Source organism: Nansenia antarctica (assembly GCF_963989245.1).
Source record: "Nansenia antarctica genome assembly, chromosome: 11".
NCBI classification, from domain to species: domain Eukaryota; kingdom Metazoa; phylum Chordata; class Actinopteri; order Argentiniformes; family Microstomatidae; genus Nansenia; species Nansenia antarctica.
In genome coordinates this window covers 13,552,064-13,577,376 of record NC_137681.1, presented here as the reverse complement: position 1 = coordinate 13,577,376, position 25,313 = coordinate 13,552,064, and the positions used below count along the sequence as shown (strand labels likewise).

At 42.6% G+C, this 25,313-nt stretch overlaps 1 protein-coding gene across 1 annotated transcript; it reads right to left on the bottom strand.

The window, feature by feature from the left end:
• Window positions 1-9,272: 9,272 nt before the first annotated feature.
• LOC308167183 (heparan sulfate glucosamine 3-O-sulfotransferase 6) lies at window positions 9,273-25,006 on the bottom strand (the record flags this gene model as incomplete). The annotated part of the gene is made up of 2 exons (XM_080541561.1): window positions 9,273-9,891; window positions 24,495-25,006. 2 exons carry the CDS (start codon window positions 25,004-25,006, stop codon window positions 9,273-9,275), a joined length of 1,131 nt encoding a protein of 376 aa, XP_080397687.1.
• Window positions 25,007-25,313: the final 307 nt, after the last annotated feature.

The following is a 25,313-nucleotide window of genomic DNA, read 5'->3' as shown; positions in this document are numbered from 1 at the left end:
CATCCCATTAATCCACTCTGGACACCACCGTCTGCCAGTATGCGCTATCTGTATTCCAGGTTATCCACTGAAGGTCTCCAGTGACCTATTAAAGGTGGAGGGTGTTGTCACTGTGTGACTCTGGCTTGAGTGTTGAAAACAACATGAAATAGACCTACTGTATACAGTAACTAAAACCAGGAGAAATGCATCCTCTGTGAGTGCCAGGTAATGGAAATGTGCTCCCAAATCTTACACGTGTTAGGTTGAAGTTGCTTTAATTGATTTTAACAATATATAATGGAATTCTACATTCTTGTCAAGAACTAAATGTTAGAACAATTTGACCTTTTCAATACTTTGGCCTTTCAAAATAAGGAAAAGGAAAAGGGTTTGGTCTCAACTGTCTCTTTGAGTTATTCCCCTCTTGGATGGTAGGCTGGACTGGTTGTAATGCCACATATGGTAGCGATCAAATTCTGTTACAGGCAACTCTTCTTGAAGCATTAATAACAGCGCGGTTTGGGTTTAATAAAAAGGAATGGAACGAATTATGGACTTATCCCAGTCATGTACTGCAGAAGAGTGGCCAAAAGCCATTCCAGGGATTGGAGAGATGACAGGGTGAAGGAATGTCACTGGGAAGAGCCAGGCTTCCCAATAATTACCAGTCAGGCCCTTGGGATTCATACTGCGGTGGAGATAGGAACACACAGCGAGTCAGACTGAAGACATCACAGACCCAGGTTCTAGCCCCTGCCACTAGAGAGAAGGGAACAGGCAACAACTAGAGGTACAGATATCCACCTACTCCTGAAGGAAACTGGAACAGGAGAGCCTGTGTGTCCAGAAAAGAGCTGTGAGCTAGAAATCAGAGGGGTAGCAAACACCATACGTTACAATGCAAGGAAAGGAATGAGGAATGGTATCAAACATGTGTTCCTCATTCCATTCTATGCATTACAATAAGCCCATTCTCCGATTTGTACCTCCACTAGCGTCCTCGAACTGAAAGTAGAAGCACCTTTTCCTCCACAAGTGGTAGAATAACTTGACATTTGGTTGGACTGCAATAATGTTTTCTTTATTGCAACAGTCAAATAGCTGTTTATCCAAATTAAATACTGCTCAAGATAAATAAAGACAGGAACACGTGTGACGAGTGACTTTACAGGTACAGATATACTGTATTGCATACTGTGTATGCCAGTGAAAGCAAGGCTCTTACCGGGTGGGCAGAGAGACTCACAGCTGCCCCCAGAGAGAGTGACATCTCTGTCCTTAAATCAGCAGCCGGTCAGTGAATTGACAGGTTAGTTACACCTAGAGCATGGTGGTGGGTCCCTGGCTCCCCACTTCCTGAAAGACTGTCTGCTTGTGACATTATATTTAGTTCCCACATTGGTCTTCTTGCCATCTCTCTCCCTCACCGTCTCTGTTAGGTGCATTATATTTGGACCACAAACCGATGGCACCCTGCAACATGATGCACAATCAAATTGATTTGCTTCAATTTAAACTGGGTTTTAAAATCTTACAGTGAGATGCAAAGGTTATGAGATCCATCCGACAGCTAGGCTTTCATGAAAATGAATGTGTCATGAAAGAGAATATTATAATTTTGTTTATAACTCATCATCATCAAACTTCGATAGTGTTTTTATTGTGTGTCATGGCAGTAACAGCATTCAGAGAGGTCCTCCTGATAGGCAATCTAATTTCAGTCAGACTGACCTGGCTACTGTTCAATCTAATCTACAGGTTTATCTTGAGTAAGTGCAAATGCAGTGGTCTTATTAACAACAAGCTACATCTCATTGATTTCCACCGCTGTGACCACAGCGGTACATCAGCTTGATCCACTCAGACAAGCTGTAACTGGGCAAGTAGCTGTTATAAATGCATTGGCTTGTCATCTTGTGTGAAGATACATTTACATTGTTAAAATGTAATGCCACATTAACACACACACTCACACAAGCATGCATGTACGCACAAATGCATGCACGCACGCACAGACACACACACACACACACACACACACACACACACACACACGCCACATACAACATCTGCACCCCCTCATCCCCTTATCATCACAGGTCCATCAATATCATATTACCTGTTCTTTTAGCTCTTTATTGATCATTCACCCTAAGCCTGTTCATGTGTGGATTACGACGTGCTCTATTACCTGTGCCTGTGTGTCAGAGTGTCAGATAGCAGCATGAACACTGGACAGCATTATGGCCATGCTGGCTGCTCATCGATCGCTGGGAGTGTGAAGTGTCCCTGATTGCAGGGTGTCTTTATGGCACAGATGGATGCGTGGCATCAGTGGAAGAGTACTTGATACAGTACGTATATAAAGTAGGCTACCTTTAACCCATCAGTAGTGTGTAGTGTGTTCCAGGGAAACTACTATGTAGTGTGTTCTAGGGAGGCTGGTTGAGGTAGAAATTGGAGGACAGCCTAGATATCACAATTTGCAAATGCTGTCAATGTTCAATGCCGCAGTTGAATTGCAATCAGTTCAATGTTTTACCATAGAATGATACAACTTTAGTTTTCAACTTTGAGCAAGAATGACACGTCCTTCCTGCCATTTCCCTATGGTTTCTGTCCGCACCTCATCCCAACATTGGTTGACTCCCTTCCCCCAACCAGTTCAATGTAGCCATATAATATGTAAATATAGTTAGGATGAGCAGTTGTGGTTAAAGCAAGTCTTCAATTGTCTGTCTCTCAATATCTTAGACAAAGTCGTGTGGAATTATGCCATGCGTATAATGTAAGACTCTTGGAGAATTATGGCAGGCATGTAATATAATTTTCTTTGTCAATTTCTAGTTCTTCTCATCTCTCAAACCATCGCGGTCACATGTCACGGTCATGAATTATCTCTAGTGAGAGCATTCACCAGTCTATGACTTCATTTCCTATAAATGTTGTTGGAATGAATTTTTGATTGTTACTGTAAAACTTACCCTTGTTTATCTTGTAATTTTCTTCACAAACAAATCAGAAACATTTGAATGGCAATGCAGATTGATCATTGCGTTTGTGGGTAATGATCCAGCCTGGGAACATTATTATTACTATGGGTGTAATCCTTACTTGATGAGTCTGCATGTGTCATGTAAATCTTGCATTGACGTCAATACTACATTTGAATGATGAATGAGTCAGGATTCCATGCTATGTTTTTCTGTATGAGAGAGAGAGAGAGATAGAGAGAGAGATAGAGAGAGAAAGAGAGAAAGAGATAGAGAGAGAGAGATAGAGAAAGAGAGAGAGAGAGAGAAAGAAAGAGAGAGAGAGAGAGAATATGAAAGAGTATTGTATGTGTGGGACTAATCCATCAGGTGTATTTTTCTCAGGCCTGTGTACCTCTCCCCAGAGATGATGATCGGCGCAAGCCATGCATACATGCAGGCTCTCTTTCATACATGCTATATTCTCTCTCTCTCTCTCTCTCTCTCTCTCTCTCTCTCTCTCTCTCTCTCTCTCTCTCTCTCTCTCTCTTCCTCTCTCTCTCTCTTTCTGTAACTCTCTCTCTCTCTTCCTCTCTCCTAGGACTATCACAGCAAATCCTCAGCCCTTGGAGTCAACGTGTGACACGGTTCTTATTGAATACGGCCATAAATCTCTGACCTCTGAACAGCCTCTCCACAGAGCACTCAGATATTAAATAATGAGAGTTGGGGAGATGCTCTGGTACATTTCAGGCCCCGAGGGCTGGATATGATATTGTCCCTGTCTTTTGCTTAACATAGAAATGTGGGAATAAACTGCACTGCGGTCTCCCACCAGTTCACAGGAAGTGAACAGCATAGTCTCAGCTTTAGTCACTAATCACTGGAGTTAATGTACCTTAGAGCACAACTACCACAGGCCTCTCCCATGTGAGCCCACTGTCAGCACTTTGAATGGCCTCTGGTGTGACTGTGTAGATTATGTGAGTATAAAACGATAACTGATAAAGACCTAATAAAACCAAAACACCAGAAAATGCCATTTTGAGTCATCTTTGATATTATCTAGATGAATGTACAGTATGTTGGTATATGCAGTGATGCTGGCTTAAGCGAGCCCCAGATGCCTCCTCAGGGGGAACAATAGAGACTCCATCTAATTCAGCCTATGGTCAGTCTGAGTCCACTGATTCCTATCCTGCAGAGAAGATCGGACATTCTCTCCCTTTCCTTCTCCAACTTCACACTAGACATCTGTTATGTGGAATGGCATCCAATGTACCTTTTGGAGGGTAACAGAGGGTTTAAGAGAGGAAAAGAGTGGTGGTGTGAGAGTGTCCCTTGTTCTCTGAGGGAGGGGTGGGAGCGGCGGAGTGGACAGAGTACAGGTGGTGAGTGTAGGCTGCAGAAACAGCTGTATAATCGCAGACCTAAACACAAGAGACAGAGCATGATAATTAGCACTATAGTCAACCATGGAGTTGTATGGAAGGCTCTGGAACAGGTATTGTCTTCTTAGCATCCCTTTCTCACGCACACACACACACACACACACACACACACACACACACACACACACACACACACACACAGACACACAGGCATTATGTCTCTAATTATTAGCATGGCTAGAGTTCGGTGGAGATGCCAGAGATATTGAATACGCACTTCTAAGGTCAAAGGTTAGGCATGGATATCTACTCTGGGGTCATTCTCATCTAACGTTAGTGACGGTCCCCGAGGACAGGCTGTTCGCTGTGTATTTCCTCTTCTCTTCTGTCTTATAAGGGGTTATTGGCCTTCATCATTATTAAACCAGATCTGCCTCCTGCCTCCCTTGATCTCTGTGCTGATATTACATTCGTTCTTCCTGTTTCTCATCTTTGATACTCTTTAAAGCTCCGTGAAGCAGCAGACATGATGGTCGTGAAACTTAGTTGAACATGTGGGGAAATCAATGAGAAGCCTATTCATTAAAGAAGCTGTCATAAAGAGGCCCTTCAATAACAGTGTAAATGCAGCAACATAGGATTCGGGTTCTTCCTCAGTGATTTATAATTACAGCACATGTTGATTTTTCTCTTTTGATCAACTAATTATAAAGGAAACACGGAGTGCAAGTCCTCAGCTGGTGGAATGTGCTCTTTCAGCCAGCCCAAATATTCTGAAGCTAGGCTAATTAAAGGCTCTTCGCTGGAAAGAAACCCCATATTAAACATACAGTATCAGGGCCTCTCGATGTGTTTGGCATTTGCTCAGGCTGCCTCATATGGTGCATGGAGCTGTATCCGGAAGGCTGGAAAGTTCTGGAGTCTATTTTAATCAACTTGTCTTTGATTCAGACTAAATGCAGGGTCAATGCTGCTCTTCTAACTTGTGATCTGATCTTATAAGGTTGCACGCACGCACGCACGCACGCACGCACACACTCACGCACGCACGCACACACACACATACACACTTTTAATAGATAGGATGTGTTAGAGATAGGACACCTGACATGTTTAGGATAAAGATAGGATGTCTAACATATCCATTATGGTGCAGGTATTTCTCTCTGACAGGAAACTCTTGCTTACCCTGACACCGCTTGGTACAGAGGTTAAAGGGCAACAGTTGGCTCCTTCCACGACTGAGTAATAGCTCATACATACAGAGTGTGCATGTGGATCTGTCTATTGATACGGTCCTTTAATTAATGTCGACCATGTCCTTTCCTACTGTACTGTACACGGTATGTGAAAAGACCACTGAAGAAGAGTATCCCATACTTATTTATCACATTTGTAAAAAGCAATCACCCTCAAATGATTTACCACGTGCCATTTGCTCTTTATAATTATACCCCTCCTTCACACTATCAATCAGACTAAATAAGTCCATTAGGACACCCATAACAGATCTATCACTTTCCTCTCCCTCTCTCTCTCTCCCTCTCTCTCCCTGAGAATAGCCTGTATGTATATGTGCGTCAGACGCCCGTAGGTGACCTGCTAGAGGAATGCTCTCTCCCTCTGACCTTTGGGGTCACCAGGGCCAGGTCTGACCCCCACTTGAGAGGCCTCTATATACTGGACCAGAGGACTGGACAGTTGTTCCAGTCAGTTCAGGGGTGAGGACTGCGTGTGGGCAACTCAATCAGAGGACAGAAAGGTTTTCCTGTCATAATTTGGCCAAATACTAACGTAAATCTTTTTCTTAAAAGTCAAAATTCCTCTGGCCGTTGTGGATCATCACAATGCCATGTGGACTAATAAACTGTTACACATGATTGAGGAAATGATAGATTAGTTTTCATGAATTCATTTCAAGACTTCATGAAAACTGCGGCTTTGGTTATGATATGAAGTTGACCATTGGCCACAGATCGGGGTGAATTGGCATTGTAATGGTTTCTAACAGGCATGTCTCCACTGCCCCCCTCCTTCAGTACAACAGCTGCTCCAGGACTGAGTTTGGCTAAGCTGTGCCCGGCCAGACAAGCAGGCAGGCAGTCATGAAGTGGCCATTCACCACTACCATGAATACAGATACTTGACCTCCACAGCAAGGGTCACCAATCACTTTCATCAGAGGTGTTGGGATCTGAGTGGCGACTTCCACCCTTATCCGGGTCTGCTTAATCCGTGCCTGCGTGGGCCTTATCCTCCCACTACGCTGAACAGCGGTGTCATGCCTTCAGATGGACCATTGAGAGGCCTGACATTGTCTGTTTGGCCCAGAAAAGTGTCATGAGTGGAGCCAGACCCTCTGGACAAAAGCCTGCTCTACGGACCCCGTGTTGGGACTGCCGGTTTGCATATCAATGCGGTCGGGCCTGAATGCCTCCAGTCAGCTGATAAATAGGATTGCTATCTCAGCTTTCAGGGCTCCAGGACCTAAACATAAAGGAAACTTTACTGGGGAAACTCTCAAAGACACACCTCCCCCCCCCACTCTCTCCTCATCCGTGAATGGGTTGGTCTGACTTTCAACATTGTCTATCCAAAGAGCAAGCTACCAATGTGGCGGTTTTGTTGCTGTTTTTACCTTGCGCCCTCATATTCATCTGTACTATGTTCGATGGTAGTCTGCCTATTTTTATCTTTATTATCTGTTTTGGTATCTCTCTCTCTCTCTATCTATCTATCTATCTATGTATCTATCTATCTATCTATATATCTATCTATCTATCTATCTATCTATCTATCCTCCTACAGTAGGCTCCTGGTGTTCTGCATGGTGATACTATATGCACATGAAGAAGATGGGGAACAAAGACTAAAGAGTATCAAAGGTTTGTAATAAAATGAAATGATAACTTTAACAACTACATTAATAATCCAGCTACTCTAGTGAATGGTAGATATAAACCATATGTCGCCCAGTAAAGATAAAAGCCACCACAGCCTAGCCCAATATGAATATCCTCATACATGTACATTTCTACTTAGGTCCTGCTCATTAGATATGTATAAGAGATAAATCAAATCGTTAAATAATATTTTACAAATGTGTGATAGCGACCCTGCCAAGACCCTCAGCTAAATCACAGTGACACAGGGACATGGTACGTAGAAGCACATACCCCACCACCTATAAACTAAGCAGGCAGTTATTGATTCCACCATCTCCCTTCAGCGCCAGTGCGGGAGGTTGAGTTTGTAATATTAATGGATCCTGGAGAAGAGGGACTATAGCCGTACGGCTCCGCCGTACGCTAGCACTGGTCAGCAGTTTATGGCAACAAGGCACACAGGTCAACGGGGAGCCAAGGGTCAAAGATTGCCATCCCAAAGGTCTCCAATGACCCTTGCAAATTGATTGCTTACACATCAGAAAGCTTCCTCTCTGCGTTAACTTCACATTTAGCCCTGGAGGGTAGAGCCATATGACACCCCACACTCCCCCCTTCTATACCTCCCTTCCCATACCAACACTCTGCACTGAAATTACAGTGTTTAACCACTCAGTCAGTTTGTGTATTCTGTATCATATGTATACTTAATACTTAATGGGGGGGAAATATTTTAAAGTAATATCTGATGGAAGCATTTAGAAATAAGAAATATGTTTGATTGAATATTGTTTTAATTTAATGGGAGTGAAGTGAATTTAATCACTGGCAAAATATGTGGACCATTTAGCATTTCTTGGTATTGTTATTCACAATCTTTATACAATGACGATGACACACACACACATTTTGAATAAAAGCTTTAGTCAGAATTTCTGCATTTTCCATTACAAAAGTAGTAGATAAAACATCTCAACAGTTTTGTCATTTCATAAATTAGGCTTTCAGAATTGTACAGTCAAAAAGAAGTACAGTTGAGTGTGAAACAAATATTGCAAGGAATAATCACAGATACGGATATGATATATCACAATTCTTAATAGCATGACACTTGCAACATAAATAACAACAAATGTACAGCACATATAGTAAATCAACATATATTTTTACAGTTCTGGTATTGTTGCATAACAATAGGGCATAGTCCAGCATTTATCCCAGCTAGTGTTTAAATCATTAAAAAAGAATTTCATCTGAAAGTAATTGCATGAGGTTGAATCACAGGAAAGGTGAATAGGACCAGAGCAAATCACTCATTATCACTAAAAAGTGATTTAAGAATTGTACTGCTATACTGAAAATGTGCTTTGTGTTGTTCCCTTGACTTGAAAAGCTGATCAGCAGTAAACCTCCAGATGCAAGACACCATAATTACATACAGTATAATCTTTAAAAAAGTATTGAAATTTGGTGACATGTCCACAACTTAAAATGATAACAGTTATTGTCAAACCACTATAAAAAGTAATCGTCATACAGTATTTACAGACATTGTAATATAGCTTATTGAAATAGTCTTAGTATAAGAGAAGAACTTTTCAGAAAATGTCATATTGACAAACTAGAAAATTCCAATACAAGGGAGAAAAAACAATCATAACAGTTAAATCAACATTATTAATCCTTACTGCTCTTTTGTGAATAATTAAATACACTCTCTTTAAAAACCAAGAGAGTGTTGGCTTTGGTTGCTTTGGTGATACAGCTCTAGTATATCTTGTAATCTCTATCAAGCTCAATTATTTGGTAAAATTGTAAATTGTAGGGTCTGAAGAAGGATTGTAGAAGCTTTGCTAGCACAGCTCTACAGTAGTCTGATCCTCACATAGGGCTTACACACCGGCAGTTCCGAACGCCGGTTCGCGTTCGCGTTCGGAAACCTCCGAACGTTGGCGCTGTCTGGCGAACGATACACTGGTATGAACGCGGGCTCGTTCGCCAGACAGCGCCCGGCGTTCGGAACTGCCGGTGTGAAAGCCCTATCAGTCCCAGCCAAAGTCCTGGCCAGTCATCTGGTAGAACTTGAAGTTGAAGGGTCTGTAGAAGTCCCTGAGCCTGAGCAGCACCTCGGGAGAGATCTGTGGATGGTGCCGACCCTTAGACTTCCCTAGGCATCGAGGTCTGCTGCTGCCCTCCGGCTTCTTCAGACAGGGGAAGCCCTTGGTCTGGTTGAAGTAGAAGTGCTTGTCCGTGACGACCCTTTTAAGACCCAGGAAGTCCTGCACCCGTCCCATTTCCCCAGCGGGGTCCGTCACCAGCCTCTCCCCACTGACGAACAGGAAGCGCGAGAGTGGGAAGTAGTGGAGCCAGTTCTCCAGGTGTTTGGCGTAGATGCCGATGCGCACGGCGCTCCAGGAGGTGTCGATGAGGCCCGAGGTGATGTTCCGGAAAGCCAGGTTCTGGAACGAGGGCAGGCCAGGGCTTTTGGACAGGGTCTGGGTGTAGTCGGACACGGCCCGGGTCACGGGGTCACGGACCACCACGATGAGCTTGGTGTGGCGGCTCAGGGTGAAGAGACGGCGCGGAGCCTCTTTAGTTACAAAGTAGCTAGGTGTCTTTTCCATGGTGATCTGGCCATCCAGTGTCCGAGGCATTAGGTTTCTGCAAAAGGAGAGAGGAAGACAGGAGTTAGTCATACCAGTTACCATTTCTAACATGTTCCTTGTCACATAATTTTAGACAGACAAAGTGCAATGGAAGGATGGCATTAATAAATGTTATTCAGAGTGATCAGTCAATGAGCTGTGTTCATGTTCTTCTCTTCTGTAGTGAAAAACTGTCCACATGTGTTCTAGATTACAAAAAAAATATTAATATCCCCTCCATTATTGGAACTGTCCCTTTGATAATCCTCAGCCTTCAGGGGTTTGGATTTTGGATTGTAATTAGTTGTTTAAATCTGTGATTACATGAACATAAACATGTACAGCATTAGACACTGGCCTTGGTGAAACTACTGTCAGATGGAGAGGAAGTCTATGAGTGGTGGTAAGGAAAACCACAAAACCATAATAATAACCACAGACAAGTCATTTCCTCACATCTTCTCCCTCCTTCACATGCCTGTCAGAAGGAGATGCTGGACAGTTACTGTATATAGTCATGTACTGTAGGAGATTAGTAGCACCGACTAAGGTTCTACAAGCCTAGAACTTAAATATGAGGTGAATTAAGAACTAGTGCTAATACCAGTAACCACTTCTAGAACACTGTGCTATAGTGTGAGATTCCAGCAGTTCCATTTCAGAATTCTGACTCATAATAATATCTCCAAATAAAAATAAAATAAAAAAAAGAAAGAGAAAGAAAAAAAGGACCCCCTTAATCTCATTTAAAATGAGGGGATTCATATCTCATGGCGGGTTTATGTTTTAGAAATCTAAGCACTGAGGAATGTTCAAACTCATCAGAAAGATCCCTTGTTTCATTTCCATGGTCCCCCCCATAGCCATGTGGTAGAGATTGGGGATTGAGTGTGTCGACGTGGTTGGTCCCTAACTGCAGGGCTTAGGGCTGAGCTGTGGGGAATATAGTACTCCTCTCCTGATCCAAACCTGACGTCCCCACAGTATGAATCTGCTATGGAGGGTAATACTAAAACATGAATTATGTTTTCATAGGAGACCTATTTTTCGATTATAGGGTAGGGAGCTTACTGTGAATGAGAAATAAACTGTGGGGCAGATGAACGCTATACTGCAGTAATACACCATGCAAAAGAGGAGTTCATGGAATGTTATAGTTTAGTATTTATTTTGGCTGCCCCCAACTGTACGCGGTCCCAAGTGCTACGGTATCGTTGACATCCGAGCCCACAGAGTAACACAGAGAACATCCCAGCAAAGAAATGACAGCCAGCGATAACGTTCTAGAGAGACATGTATCTCTACACATTCACCAAGGACCTCTCCCATCTTCCTCACTGTTCACTATGACTCAGTGGATCTCCCAAAGTGACCGATCAGTTACATAGGACATCATTGTGCTATGTTTCTATACCTCCATAACTCACGATTGAATTACTAAACCTCTTGGTTCTCTTCATGATACAAGGCAAGTGAAAACCTTCTCTTACAATGATTACTACGGCCAGCCTAGTGGAGGCTAGTGGAGGTAGACATCGGAGGACAGGCTCATTGTAATGTATTGAACAGAATATGATATGTTTTTTCCTGCCATGTTATACATGGTCCCTGATAATAAAAAAAAAGAACAAATGAATAAATAATTACAATGAATGAGCCCATCTTCCGGTTTCTACCTCCACCAGCCTCCACTGGGCCAGCCACGGAACTGAATAGGTGCCAGGCTGCTTGGAATGGTCTGTATTCAGCACTAAGTGGATGTTTAATTCAGGTCAATCAAGCTAATGGAAGCCATGCTGATCCGGCCAGCCTTCCATTGACATCATGTTTACATTCTGGAACACTGGCCTGTAATCATGGAACTCTGGCTACAACACAAACCCAGAAGAGAGGCCACACACTATTGGAGAGCGAGAGAGAGAGAGAGAGAGAGAGAGAGAGAGAGAGAGAGAGAGAGAGAGAGAGAGAGAGAGAGTGTGAGAGAGAGAGAGAGAGAGAGAGTGAGAGAAGAAAGAACAGGAAAAAAGTTGAGAGGGAGGGGGGGGGGGGGAACAAGGCACGTGAACCCCTCATTTACCTGGTCTCAAGCGTCAGAACCTTTCATCGCAATCTCACAAGATTAAAGACACTTAGACTGTTGTGTTTGTTCTTTATCTGCTGGCATTAGCTGCTGTGGGGAGGTTAGCGAGGGTTAGCAGAGGCTAGTGACCTGCTGTTTGTTTTGATCACACCTTAGCCTAGCGCAGTTAGCATCTGGAGCAGGAATGCAGGTCAGAGAGTGCACAGATGTGTTTATCTTCCTACGGCCTGCTGCTATCAGCAGACTGCCAACAGTTTGGGTGGCCCAGTTCTATTAGGAGCCGACATAAAAAAAGGTTACGTGGTAATAGTTTACTACTGTTTATGATTGTATTGTAGTGACACTTAAATGAACTTAGTGTATCCTTAGTGTATGTCAATTTCATCTCAAAAACAAGGGGAAAGGATCACAAGCTACAGTACACGGTTACCGTAGAAACATCAGTGTTGAAAATATTTACTTTTTTCCGTCTTTGATCTATATGAGGAAGCTCACCCATAAACCCAGGTGTCTAGAGATTAGAGTGTGTGTGTGTGTGTGTGTGTGTGTGTGTGTGTGTGTGTGTGTGTGTGCGTGTGCATGTTGTACAGTACAAAAGAGGCACCCGTAGGTACAGTAAACACAGAGGCCGTTATCGCTGGTCCATTGGAGAGCTAATTGTCAGAGCACACACACTGAGTGCTGCAGTTAGACCTTTTAACTCTGTTTGTCTACCCAGCACTCGCAACTAGACTTCCGTATCCCTACTGTGCTGTACAGTATGAGCCCATGTGTGTAAACATAGAATTAGAAGGCCTCCCTCTCACAAGAACACACCCAGACACACCTATGCACACACACCTCAAACATGCACAAGCATGCACGCATACACACACACACACACACACACACACACACACACACACACACACACACACACACACACACAGACACACACAGACTCAGGCAGGGGTGTCTCACACTCCACACTGCTACCAGCAGCACAGGATGCTTCCACATCTGGCAGCAATGAGGTTCTCAGTCAATATGTGTGTATGTGTGTGTGTGTGTGTGTGTTTCTATGCACTGCACTGTATGTGCTGTATATGTATATGAGTGTGAGTGAGAGAAGTGTTCCAGGCGTAGGAAGTGTTCCTGGGCTCAGGTACAATGCTGTGGTCTGTGTTGACTTTGTGTAACGTTATTCTAGGATCCGGGCCAGACCCCCACCCCCAGAGAGGATATGGGCTCTTCCACCCTGAAGGTCAGACGGTTATGATTCATTGGGTGAGACCACCAGGCCACAGGGAAGCTTGTAATGCAGGATGCACTCTCTCTCCTCTTTCTTTCTTTCTTTCTTTCTTATCTCCGGAAGTGCCCTGTTACTCTCTGAGGAATACTTAAAAAACATATTGCTGGTTATGAATATATATGGTGGGGGAAATAGTAATGTAAGACATATTATACGTATATATCTTATACCAGATAAAAACTATAAGATACAGAACTTCTGTCTCTCTACTTTACTTTTGTCTTGTCACAGTAACACATTAGTGAGACTTTGTTTAACCTTGTAAAACCATGTAATGTATCAGTTCTAGAGTCATTGTTGTAAATTGGATCTCCTTAATTATTCTAGTCCAGAACTGTACTTATAAGTTTACTTACTTTTTCTTATTAGGTACTTATTGTAACCAGATTGATAACATGTTTGAGTTCAAGCATTTTTATGTACATCCTATTAAATAAGCTGATGAAAATAGTTCCCTCTATGTTTTATTTGTAAATATTACTTTGTTACTTATTACAGGGTTCAATATGGGTTCTTCAAAGGTTGCTACTCAAAAGAAAAAAATGAGAGCGTACCACAAAATTCCTCAAAGGTGAAGAACCTTAATTAGTGGGCTTGCTTCAGCGAGAAAAACGTGCAGAGAGTTCTAACTTAAGTTACTTACATTTCTATTTTTCCAACCCATGTTCTTTATGGTACATTATCTTACTAACCAATGTACCTGTGATGTGGTTCTTATATCATTCTAACTGTATTACATCTGCACTCATGTTCATGTGTTTATTTTTATTTTTTTAAATTTATTTTTTGATATACAGTTGCAGGTAGACAGTTAAGTACATGCATAAATGTAAGTAAATGAAATATGTATTCGTAGATGTGTGTACTAAAAGGTATTTAAAAAGGTATAATATTTATTTCTGGATAGGATGTTTGTTTTTACAGTGGATGCCTTTGCCTTTGACTCAGAGCTCTGCTGAGGGAGAAGAGGCTTGTCATTAAGACTAAGAGCACATGGAGGTTTCAGGAGTTAGAGAAGAGCGATTACAAGTCAGCTGGAAACAACAAACAGCCCAATAAAAGTGCATCAATGTGTGTGTGTGTGTGTGTGTGTGTGTGTGTGTGTGTGTGTGTGTGTGTGTGTGTGTGTGGAGGAGTACAGTATATGTGGGTATTTGGTACAGTAGTAAAGGGCCTGAAGGACATACTGTATGACTAATACAGTGAAGAGTGGTAAGAGTTATTTTTGTTGAAGAGGTTTACATCAAGGGGGTAGGTCGGTAGGAAAGATCTAAAAATGTGTCTACGAGAGGAAAACCAGTGAATACTGACATCGCTCAACCAAGCGTTGAAAAAAGTGAGTGCGAAGTGGTCTCACAGTTTCCTCCAGACTACAGGACCAACCTTAGAGGTAATTACAGAGGATGTGTGTGTGTGTGTGTGTGTGTGTGTGTGTGTGTGTGTGTGTGTGTGTGTGTGTGTGTGTGTGTGTGCTTGCGTGTGTGCTGCACCGACCTTCAGATGGTCTATGGCAGAATAAAGCCTGACAGTCCAGCACAAGACTTAAAAAAGAAAGATGGGGAGGGAGAGGAATGATGAGAAATGAGGAGCAGAAAGGGCTTGAAAGAGAGAGAGAGAGAGAGAGAGACTAGAGAGGATAGAGAGAGAGGATAGTGAGAGATACAGACTAGACTAGAGAGAGAGAGACGGAGAGTATGGGGAGTGTATGCATTCAGGGCAGAGAGAAAGAAAAGTGTGTGTGTGTGTGTGTGTGTGTGTGTGTGCACACAGTAACTCGCTCTAATTGTCCGTCTGTCTTATCGAATGGGAAAATCTTCTAGGCTGTTCCTGCCAGGCCCACAGCGGGGCACTTGTGTGGGTGTATCTCTAGGCTACCAGGGGCTACGGCCCACACCCTGAGATGAACAGATGAACAGACAAGAGGACGGAGAGATGAAGAGATGGGCAGATTACTGATGGTCACTTCCTTCCTTCCTGCCTTTGCCTGACCTCAGTGATGTCATCACTTGACCCGTAAAAATGACCCCCTTGTTATGTAATCAGGTTGGTCAAACTGCTTTGAGAGAGAGGCTAAGTACAAAATCAAGCGCAGTGGTAATTCTTAACAAATTACTCAAACAATTCAGGTGAAGAAATCGTCCTGTGTCTCTACTTTACAATAATCATTTATCCTAGATTAATAATCTACAACAGAGGAGTGTGTGATGGCACTCCATGAGCACGGTTGAAGTTTGTTTTCTGGTGAACTTTGTTAAAATAAGACTTTCATCCCTTTGAACCACAGTTAAACATTACCATCACATACTGTACTATATACTGTATGGGGTCTGCTACCGCGGGGAAGAGGGACAAATAAAACACCCACACTTTTCCATTAATTTGCCAGCTTTTCCAAATGAATACATTTACACCTCAGAGCTGTAATGGACTCAATATGGTCTCGAACTTTTGGTTGTCTGGCATCTTCCCTACTCTAGTCTAATGAGACGCCTTGATACTGGACAGCAGTGAGAAACCACTTCCTAGCCTGTTAAATCTACCACTCCTTGTGGTTATCGGTTTAACTCTATCCACCGTGTTTTAACTAAGAGTTGAGGGTTGCTGTTGGCGGAACACGGGGTGCACAGCTGCTGGAAGAGCACCAGAGTTGTTTGTCATTAAGGACCGATCCACACCCATTAAATTATGTGTGTGTGTCTGTGTGTGTGTGTGTATGTGTGTATGTGTGTGTGTGTGTGTGTGGGGGGGGGGGTGCATGCATGGGTGTATTTGATGTGTGTGCAGCAGGGCCATATGCTGGTTTCTATGACTTAAATCCTCTCAGTCAGACAGAGAGAGAGGTTTTGGCAGGAGAAAGAAAACTGGTACATGTTTTTTAGATTTCTCTCTGTGGACTGTTTAATGTTATGTCTTCAGCAGCAGATTTCCCTTCACAATCGGCAGCAGATTTCCTCTGCGTTGCCTTTTATAGGCAGAGCACTCCAATGGGCTAAATTAATCAGATTTCCTTACAAATACACACAATTATTGCACATCTGCACGACCATTACAAGAAGTAAACAACTCCTTTCAGTTGATTTAATCAACTCGCCAACATTTTCCTGGGAAAGTCAAGGTGTGTTCCTACAGTATAACAAACAGACGTTCTCACGCCCTCTCCCCCTCACACCCTTACCTACATCAATGATTACCAACCTAACCATATAGAAGATGGTGGACTGGACAGGGCTGGGCTGGACTGGGCTAGTCACCCCGACAGGTTCTGGGTAAAAGGGTACCAAACAGCTCATGGGTGAATTACAATTCAATAACTCACCACACTTCAGCAATCTGTCCTTGTTAGGCAGTTGAGAGTGTAGGAGCTTATCCCTGGTGTACCAGACAGAGTATCATCTAGTCTGAGGCATACTGACCCTGGCTAATGATTACATACCAGGGGAGTCTGGTGGAAATAGAAATCGGAGGATGGGCTCATTGTAATGTATGGAATGGAATGAGGAATAGTATCAAACACGTGTTTGATACCCTTACTAATGGCTACTGTAGGGGAGGATCATTGCAAACTGATACAAACCTACCCGGGTTCACAGGGTACCCAATGTCCACACTTCAATAAATGCAAAATAACGATCAAACCGAATAGATACATAATTTTTCCATTATTCCTATATTCCTTGATATGATTCCTGAGAGTTGTAATCTTAGGGTTGTTAACGCCATGCCATCCATCTTACTTTGACAGGGAAGTGGGAAGAGGCAGAGAGATCGTTTTTTCCAGTCCACCAAACACGAAATCCTGATCAATCAATCTGGGGATTAATGTTAGAGATCGGGCTGAGAGGACTATAGCCATTGAGATCAATACCCTGTCACAGGCTGGTCTATATTTATCCATAATGAGGCAGAGAATATGTGAAATTCGTGTTCCTACTACTACGGAGTAGTAGGAACAGTATTGTTATTGGTGGTATACTTCTTATTATTCTTTTCCTGTCTTTGGTCAAATAGCTCAAACAGTCCCTGACCAAAAATGTTATAAATGTGCATGCCACAACTAGAGAGCATCAGTAACGATGCCAGAAATAATTACCACGATTAGTCCATAGGTGGCGCTATAATAACAAATAGAAAATCAAGTAACTTCATAATGCTGGCATTTCTACCCCATATGAAAATGTATGAAACTTGGTACATATGCGTTTTTACTCATGGGAAACATATTTGCCTCAAGAACCCATAAAGTCCGCCATGATGGATTTTTCTGAAGGTGGAACATTTGGCCAAACGTATAAAGATTCACTTAAAATCAACTGTAAGTCAGATTGGTCCGAAATGTTATATGAACATGCGTGGTGCACATCTCTCTATAGGGTGTTAAAGGATAAGAGATCCATTTAAAGATATCAGAGAGAAAATGATATAAAAAGAAAAAGAAATGCTCTGAGAATTTGCCCTGCTACGTCAATATGTATGTCAGTCGACAGGCTGATAGAGGGCACTAATTCAGTGGTGTAGTCTACGTGATACGCAGGACTACGCCGTATACCCACTAGGAAAGGCCAAGGATTTGTGTATACCCACTTAAAAATGCGCGAGGATACGTAACAGCGTTTTGTGACAGAACTTTCACACTTTTATTCATAAAATTCACCCCGTCTGTGTTACGAAGCACTTACTTCGAACTTTCTGACATGTTTGTTATCGCATAACCAGTCGTTCAGAATGCTCTCAGTATTTCCCCTACAATTGCCTTGGGGTGGGCGGGCCAGACCTGCCTCCACACTTCGCTTCGTGCCGCGCAGGAGAATGGTTTTGTTTTGTGTGCGCGTGCGACGCGAGAGAGTTTTTGCAGGGTGAAAGCTCTGCAGAAGAAAGTAAGCAAGTTGAAACGTTAGCAAATATAATTACTGTGTTCTGACAGAGAAAGTTGGTTCAAATTAGTCGTTATTATTGTGACTAGAAAGTGTCTGATTATAATTTCATGGTGTGAATAATAGTGTCAAAGAACTAGCAAGCTAGCTAGCGTGCTCAGAGGTGATGAGATGAGCTAGTCTGCTGCACACATGCCAGCTAAAGAGCTAACTGGATGCACTTTATTATTTTACTTAAAGTAGATATACAATCTTTCTTATTCTGCTAGAATTGGGCTTTATGGTAATACCATAATGGTATATTTACAGTACATGGACAGTGGATTGAAGCATTGGAACAAACCCTCACTCATTGGAAATGTCTGTTTTTTGTAGTTGGACATACGATTTTCTTACAGGTGAGAGAGTAAGTAAAGACAGTATCTGACTCTATTGCCCACAGCAACCCAATATTCAATTAGAATGATGTTATGATTTGATATGAATTCAATGTATACCTCTTATTAAATTATAAATACTCTGGTTGTTATATTTGCCTTTTGGTTGACAGCAAAAGAGGGAGAGAGGAGGATAGAGAGGGAGAGAATGAGAGGGAGCAGGATGGTGTCGGCACACCAGAGAGAGACAACAAGAACCAGGTGAGAAAGTGGACATGTAGTCAAGACCACATAAGTTCTCGAGCCTAACGGCCCTTAGTCGGGCAGGAGCCTATCTCCTGTTTCTGTAGCGTGAGGCAGCTTGATGTACAAGTACAGTCCATGCCACCCCCCCCCCAAGGCAGCAAACACCGGTGTAGATGCATACTGTATGCATAAGTGAGTGTGGTGGTGCTTATGGGGTGTCGCTACGGGACAGGTGTCGCTCTGACTGGGAGGGCAAAATCACAGTATACCCACTAGAAAAAAATAGACTACACCACTGACTACACTGTGTTACTATGTCGAAGCATTTGAAGATATCTCAAAATACAAGGACATTACAGATGTTTGACATTTTTTGACATTTTCGACACGTCTGTGACGTAATGACGCTTCATTTGGCGTGGACACAACACGTGCCCACCCTCCTCCCCTCCTCCAGCTTTTATGAATACGAGAGGACAGAGGATAAAGGTTAAGGTAATGAAATTACGTGATTTTATATACATTTCATGCATTAACTGACTATCAACATACCTTTCAATTCCAACTTACATTGCGATATTAATTTTACATTTTGCAAATACTGTATTGTAGAGCCACGGGAGTGATGAGTCATTTGAGAAAGTGCCATGTACTGTATGTGCATGTAACACCAGCAAATGAGCAGTTAGTTAATCACGTATGTTCTGTAGATCTACAGTAATTAGGTTAGACTCCTGGCTATTGAGGCGATCAATAATATACCCCCTGCCCTACTTCTACACTACAGTAATTGGGTTGGAAAGGGTATCTGACGTGTTTCCCAACGATTCAATCCTAAATAATCATCATGTAATTTTACCCCTCCTGTACATTCCTCAGATTTTATCAACTGTCATCTTATTGGAAACAGCATGTATTAGGGGTGTGAGGTTGCCCAATGATGAACTGTCAAAACATTGATGACTGAGTTGGGTGAGTTTTTGTCCAGATTGAAAATCAATACCTATCCCAAACCAATTGATCAAGTCATGTTTGATTATTCAGTTATTTGTCCAGCTTATTTTTTCGATATTGATATCAATCTTGAGGAAATTACTTTGGTGTCTTAAAAACACCTATGGGCGTGGTCAGAGCGACAAGCATGTAAGACACATTTCCTCGTTGCTCCTGAGAATGCGACTTTATTTTAATAGTTTCTTGCACGATTCTGGCTATTTATGGTTGAAAAACATAGAGCATATGCTTACAATGTGTTCAAAGTTATTTTTATAAACCAAAACAACATCCGAACCATCGAGAGGAGGACGTAACAAAACCTTGCCACATGGGGTTGAGGCCGATGACCGGCTGATTCCAACTGCGACATCTCACCAAATTCCCCAAATTCAAACATCTTCGGGCTTAACAATTGATCCTAAGAAAATGTATGATGAGTTTAAAGATTCTTTATTAATCATACATTAGCCCCCATCTTAATTTACATGTTAAATGAATCATTTGAATCTTTTAAATTTCCCCAGACCCTCACTCAGGTCTCAATCTCACTTCTTTTAAAAAAAGAATAAGGACTGTTTGTCTGGTTCCTCGTTCAGGCCCATCAGCTTACTGAACATAAACTTTAAATTACTGTCCAAACTCTTAGCTTTGCGCCTTGAGACTACACTTCCATCTATCATCTCCCCTGATCGAACAGGTTTCATTAGAAATAGACATTCCTTTTTTAATTTAAGACGGTTATTCAATACAATTTATAATCCATTAGCCTTCACTGCTCCAGAACCATTCATATCATTGGACGCAGAGAAAGCTCTTGATCGTGTGGAGTGGGGCTATCTCTTTCATACAAAAAATTTAAACTAAATTAGATGAATCGTCACATTACACAAGTGATGAGAGTAACATTCGTAGTCTTTGGTTCCTGACATTGCATGCATTGCAGCACATTGCAAGACATAAGGCAATAATAATTCAGGCATAATACAAGATAAATGTGAAAATAGTACAGGTAAGACAGGATACACTAGTGGTGCCACTAGTGATAAGAGACAGTTCAGTAGTAAAGTGGCTGTGAGCAGAATTCCTCTATTCTATTCCTCTCCTCAAGCCTCAATTAGAACAATGTGACAGCAGCTGATGAAACCAGGAACAAGTCACCAGCCGACAGACCATTCAGACTTGGATTCGGTGAGTAATCCCCACTACTACCTAGTTAGTGTAGAGTAGTGGAGATTACTCACAGAATCCACTGCATTGCAATGTTTTGGCTTGACTAGCGAGTGTGTCATTGATTTTCAACAATGTTGAAATGTATTGACATTTTGACATTGAGTAAAAGTCTGAATATTTTTATTGTTTGGCGACTTGTTCCCGGTTTCACCAGCTGTTGTCACACTAGGTAATACTCAGTCAGAATACTTTCCTCTCCATAGGTCTACCAGACAAGGTTGCCCATTGAGCCCCCTGCTGTTCGCTGTTGCTATTGAGCCTCTCTCCATCTCGCTTTGCTCTAACCCCCGCTCTGGGATAACCAGGAATACCACCGCTCATCCATGATCAGACTTAGCTGAGGTGCTGGAACTGAAGAGTATCAATAGAGTGCAAAATAACAGCATCCGCACACTCAGACACTGTGCAAAAACGTTGTTTTATTGCGAGCTTCTTCAGGCCTGTAAACAAATGTAAAGTCTCTTTGATATTATACTGCCAAAGTATTTTCTCTCCAAATGAAGATGCTCTCCGACAATTTACAGCATTCACGATTTGGAAATCACTCTTTTTGAATGAAGTGTTGGTATGCACAGCTTCCATTTCCTACATTGACTCAGAGATGTAAAGACTAGCAGACCATCTGACCTTGGCCATCATACAAAGCCTTCATTGTCCAGTAATGTTCTATACATCTGATTATTTCAGAGACAATCATTTCCATGCTTCCCAGTTCAACCTCTTCCAAAACCTTTGAGTTGGGCCAAAGAACTCTCAGTCCCCAACACTCCATTCAAACGATGTGTTCTAAATGAAGAATTCCACAGTGAAATCCCTTGTGATTGGTTGTAAAGCCATGCAGGAAGTCAGAGCTGGACATTCCTGTCTGGGTACTGTGTCCAATTTTATGCTGAATTATTCAAGAAAATATCAGGCTAGAAAAAAATGTCCCTTGCATTACACAGACTTAACAATCTTACCACGGTTATAAATGAATTATAGGAGAATAGGGTCTAAATGTCAGTGGTTGAACGAGGAACAGCACCTTGGGTATTGGATATTCAGGAGTTAATTAATTTCTTCTGCAGTGCTCTGATAAAGGTACCAAGAGTGAAATCAATAGGCACGTCTGTTTTAGCAGATCGATATGGGAAATGACATTTATATCTATTTGACATTTATGGTGTCATGAAAAGGTGTGGATTACTGCAGAGCAGGACTTGGTAGTGGGAGATACATGTAAGTGCTCAACTGGGTTGGCCCTAACAGGTAAAGCTTACACACACACACACGCACGCATACACGCACACATGCAGACATGCACACATGCACGCAGGCAAGCAGGCAGGCATGCACACACACACACACACACACGCACACACACACGCACACTAAATGATCTAAACCTTTTAAACCCTTTAAGCCGCAGAGCCATTTCCAATACATCAAGAAGCCAAGTCTTTTCCACATTACCGTACACATTTGCCAAATGCTTCCTTTTAGCATGTCCATGTCTTTCATTCAGTTACAGACTGAAGACGGAGCGCAAAAAATAATAAAATACTTGATGAGCGCTGTAAAAGTACAAGTGATACTTTTAATTTACCACAGAGAATTTTCCATTTTTTCATGTTTAATATTGCCTTCAATAACATGACATGCTTAACGCAGGAGATGTTTAATAGACCTTATGTGAATGACTCCAAGGTTGTTCAGTAAGTTACTTTATAACTAGAATGTTATCACTCAGCTATAACTGCAGTTGATGTAGCCTACATAACAATTAAATCTTCATGAAAGAAGAAGAGATAGATTCTGCTTCAAATGAATTATTGTTGTTACTGTGTAGTTACATGTAACTACAGAAAATATCTTGTAACTATGTGATATATGTGTAATAACGTACAGTGTCACAGGTATTTCTGAAATACTTACAGGTATTTCTGAAATATTTCGGAGACCTCATTGATAACAATGGCATGTCCCTCCCAGATAGGAGGTGGGTGGGGGGGGATAACAAGGGGAGGGGAACAATGACATGAGATCAAACTCAGAATGACAGATCTGGCCGCTTTGACATCGGTCTCACCACTCCAACACCATGCTCTACTCCTTAGATAAGAGCCGGTCAGCCATTGTGCTCTCAGACACAGACATAGCATCAGCTAACCTTAGACAGAACTTTCCTAACCTAAACCATTAAAACTACAAAACTGACCTTAGATCAGTGTCGAGGGGCAACTCCATCCTCCATAACATCATGTTTAACCGTGATAGGGGCCCTTATCTCTCCCACCCCCTCCCTGTCCCTGAGCTGTCCGAGTTAATGCCTGACCTGTCATTACATGAGCCCAATCCACATGGTGTTGACATGAACTGTCGTCAGATTAGGTCAGACAAAAAACGTTTCATTATGCTCTTATGAGAGCCCCCTACAGCTGCAACAGGGCCCTACATCATGTTCTGTGTTAAAAGATTGGAAGGTCAACGATCTGTCAACAAGAAGTGTCAGAGACCGCTGTGTAAACGCTCAGGTGGCAATATTACCCACTCACCTGCAGACTACTGTTCACTAAAATACAAGTAACTTGCTTGCAGTGGATTGGTGTATCAGAGGTTTTCTGTCAGTTGATTCAAAAACTTGGATATGAGGTATGAGGCATTTTTTCTCAAAAAGAAAAAATAATAGCTTTATGCTTGAACACACGCAAGCACGCACACACACACGCACACACACACACACACACACACACACACACACACACACTCACACACACACACACACACACACACACACACACACACACACACACACACACACACACACACACACACACAAGCTTATTGCTGCCGTTGGCAATGTACCTGAACAGCATATGCAATGTTCATTAACAGGCAGTATTGATCTCCCTCCATGACTCTGATGTCCCTGATGCCCAACCAGTTGATATGGATGACAGTGACTGGGTCCCCTGAGACACACACAGACACTTAGAGCAGCAGCACGTCAGGTCAATAAACAGCATTTTATTGGCAGGGGACTGAATACCCTGCCACACCGAGTGGTTCTCAGCACCGCTGCTTATTGGCACTGGGGGATATTAATGAGGGGGACACTGACATGGAGGAGGTAGAGGCTGCTCAGGAGAGGTGATCAATGACAAAGATACAGCCAGCAGAGCAGATAGCAAGCTACACACACTCTCTCTCTCTCTCTCTCTCTCTCTCTCTCTCTCTCTCTCTCTCTCTCTCTCTCTCTCTCTCTCTCTTCTATCACACACACACACACACACACACACACACACACACACACACACACACACAGACACACACATCGTTTCTTTTTCTGGTCACTTTAGGTCATTAGACTGGCAGTTCTGATGATCTTTCTCCAACATAGAGGGATGGACTTAATAATCTGCCTGTCTTTGAAATACTTTTAAAAAAGAAGAAAAAAAAGTCGTTTATAGGCCGGCCTCTCGTGAAAAATCACAACTCAACGAAAACTACAGTCACTTTTGATTCAGGTCTCAGTAGGCTATCACTCACCTGTACCATTCCAGTCCCCTATCGTAGAACCGGTCAAAGAAGTGCGGCTCTGCGCCCACGGCTCTCACGTCTGGGTGAATGCGCAGGAACTCCAGCAGCGCTCTGGTGCCGCCTTTCTTTACGCCGATGATTATCGCCTGGGGAAACTTTTTGCTCCCGAAGGTATTGGCGATAGAAATGTTGTTATGGCCTGGAATCATCGGTCTCGGGTCGTTGTCACTGTCCTGCAAGTGGGAGTCAACACTTCCAAAGGGTAACTCTCGAACCGACGAGACAGGAGATGTGTCCTTGTGCGCATCGGGCTGTCGGTGCGCCCGTCCATCATTTAGTTGATTTATTTTGTTGAACGTTGTTTGTTGGTCATATACGGGTCTAGGTAGGGAGTCGCAGTATCCAGTGAGACAGTAAAATAAGTAAGTGAAAATTATGATCATGGTAAAGAAGACGGAGAGTTTGGACTGCGCCTTCAGGTGTCCAAAGTTGAACCCAGTTCTCCATTTACTACATCCCATGAGTCGCTATCCTGAGCCAGAGGGTACAACGCAGGAAGAAGCATGCCTCGTCAAAGGATATCAGTTCAGTGTATCTGGAAATCAAGAACATCACTGTTTGTTCATAAAGTTTATGAAAAAGAGTCTTCTTGGAGAAGCGTCAAGTCGCCCAATATGCCATGGATAGGCTATTTGGGTAGGCTATGTCATTCCTATTTCCAAGTCTTTCTCCGTCAGAACATTCATCAACGACATTTGAGTGAATAGCCTACTTGAAGATCTCTCTATCAACTTATGTTAAGTCACTGCTCAGAGACACAGTTGTACG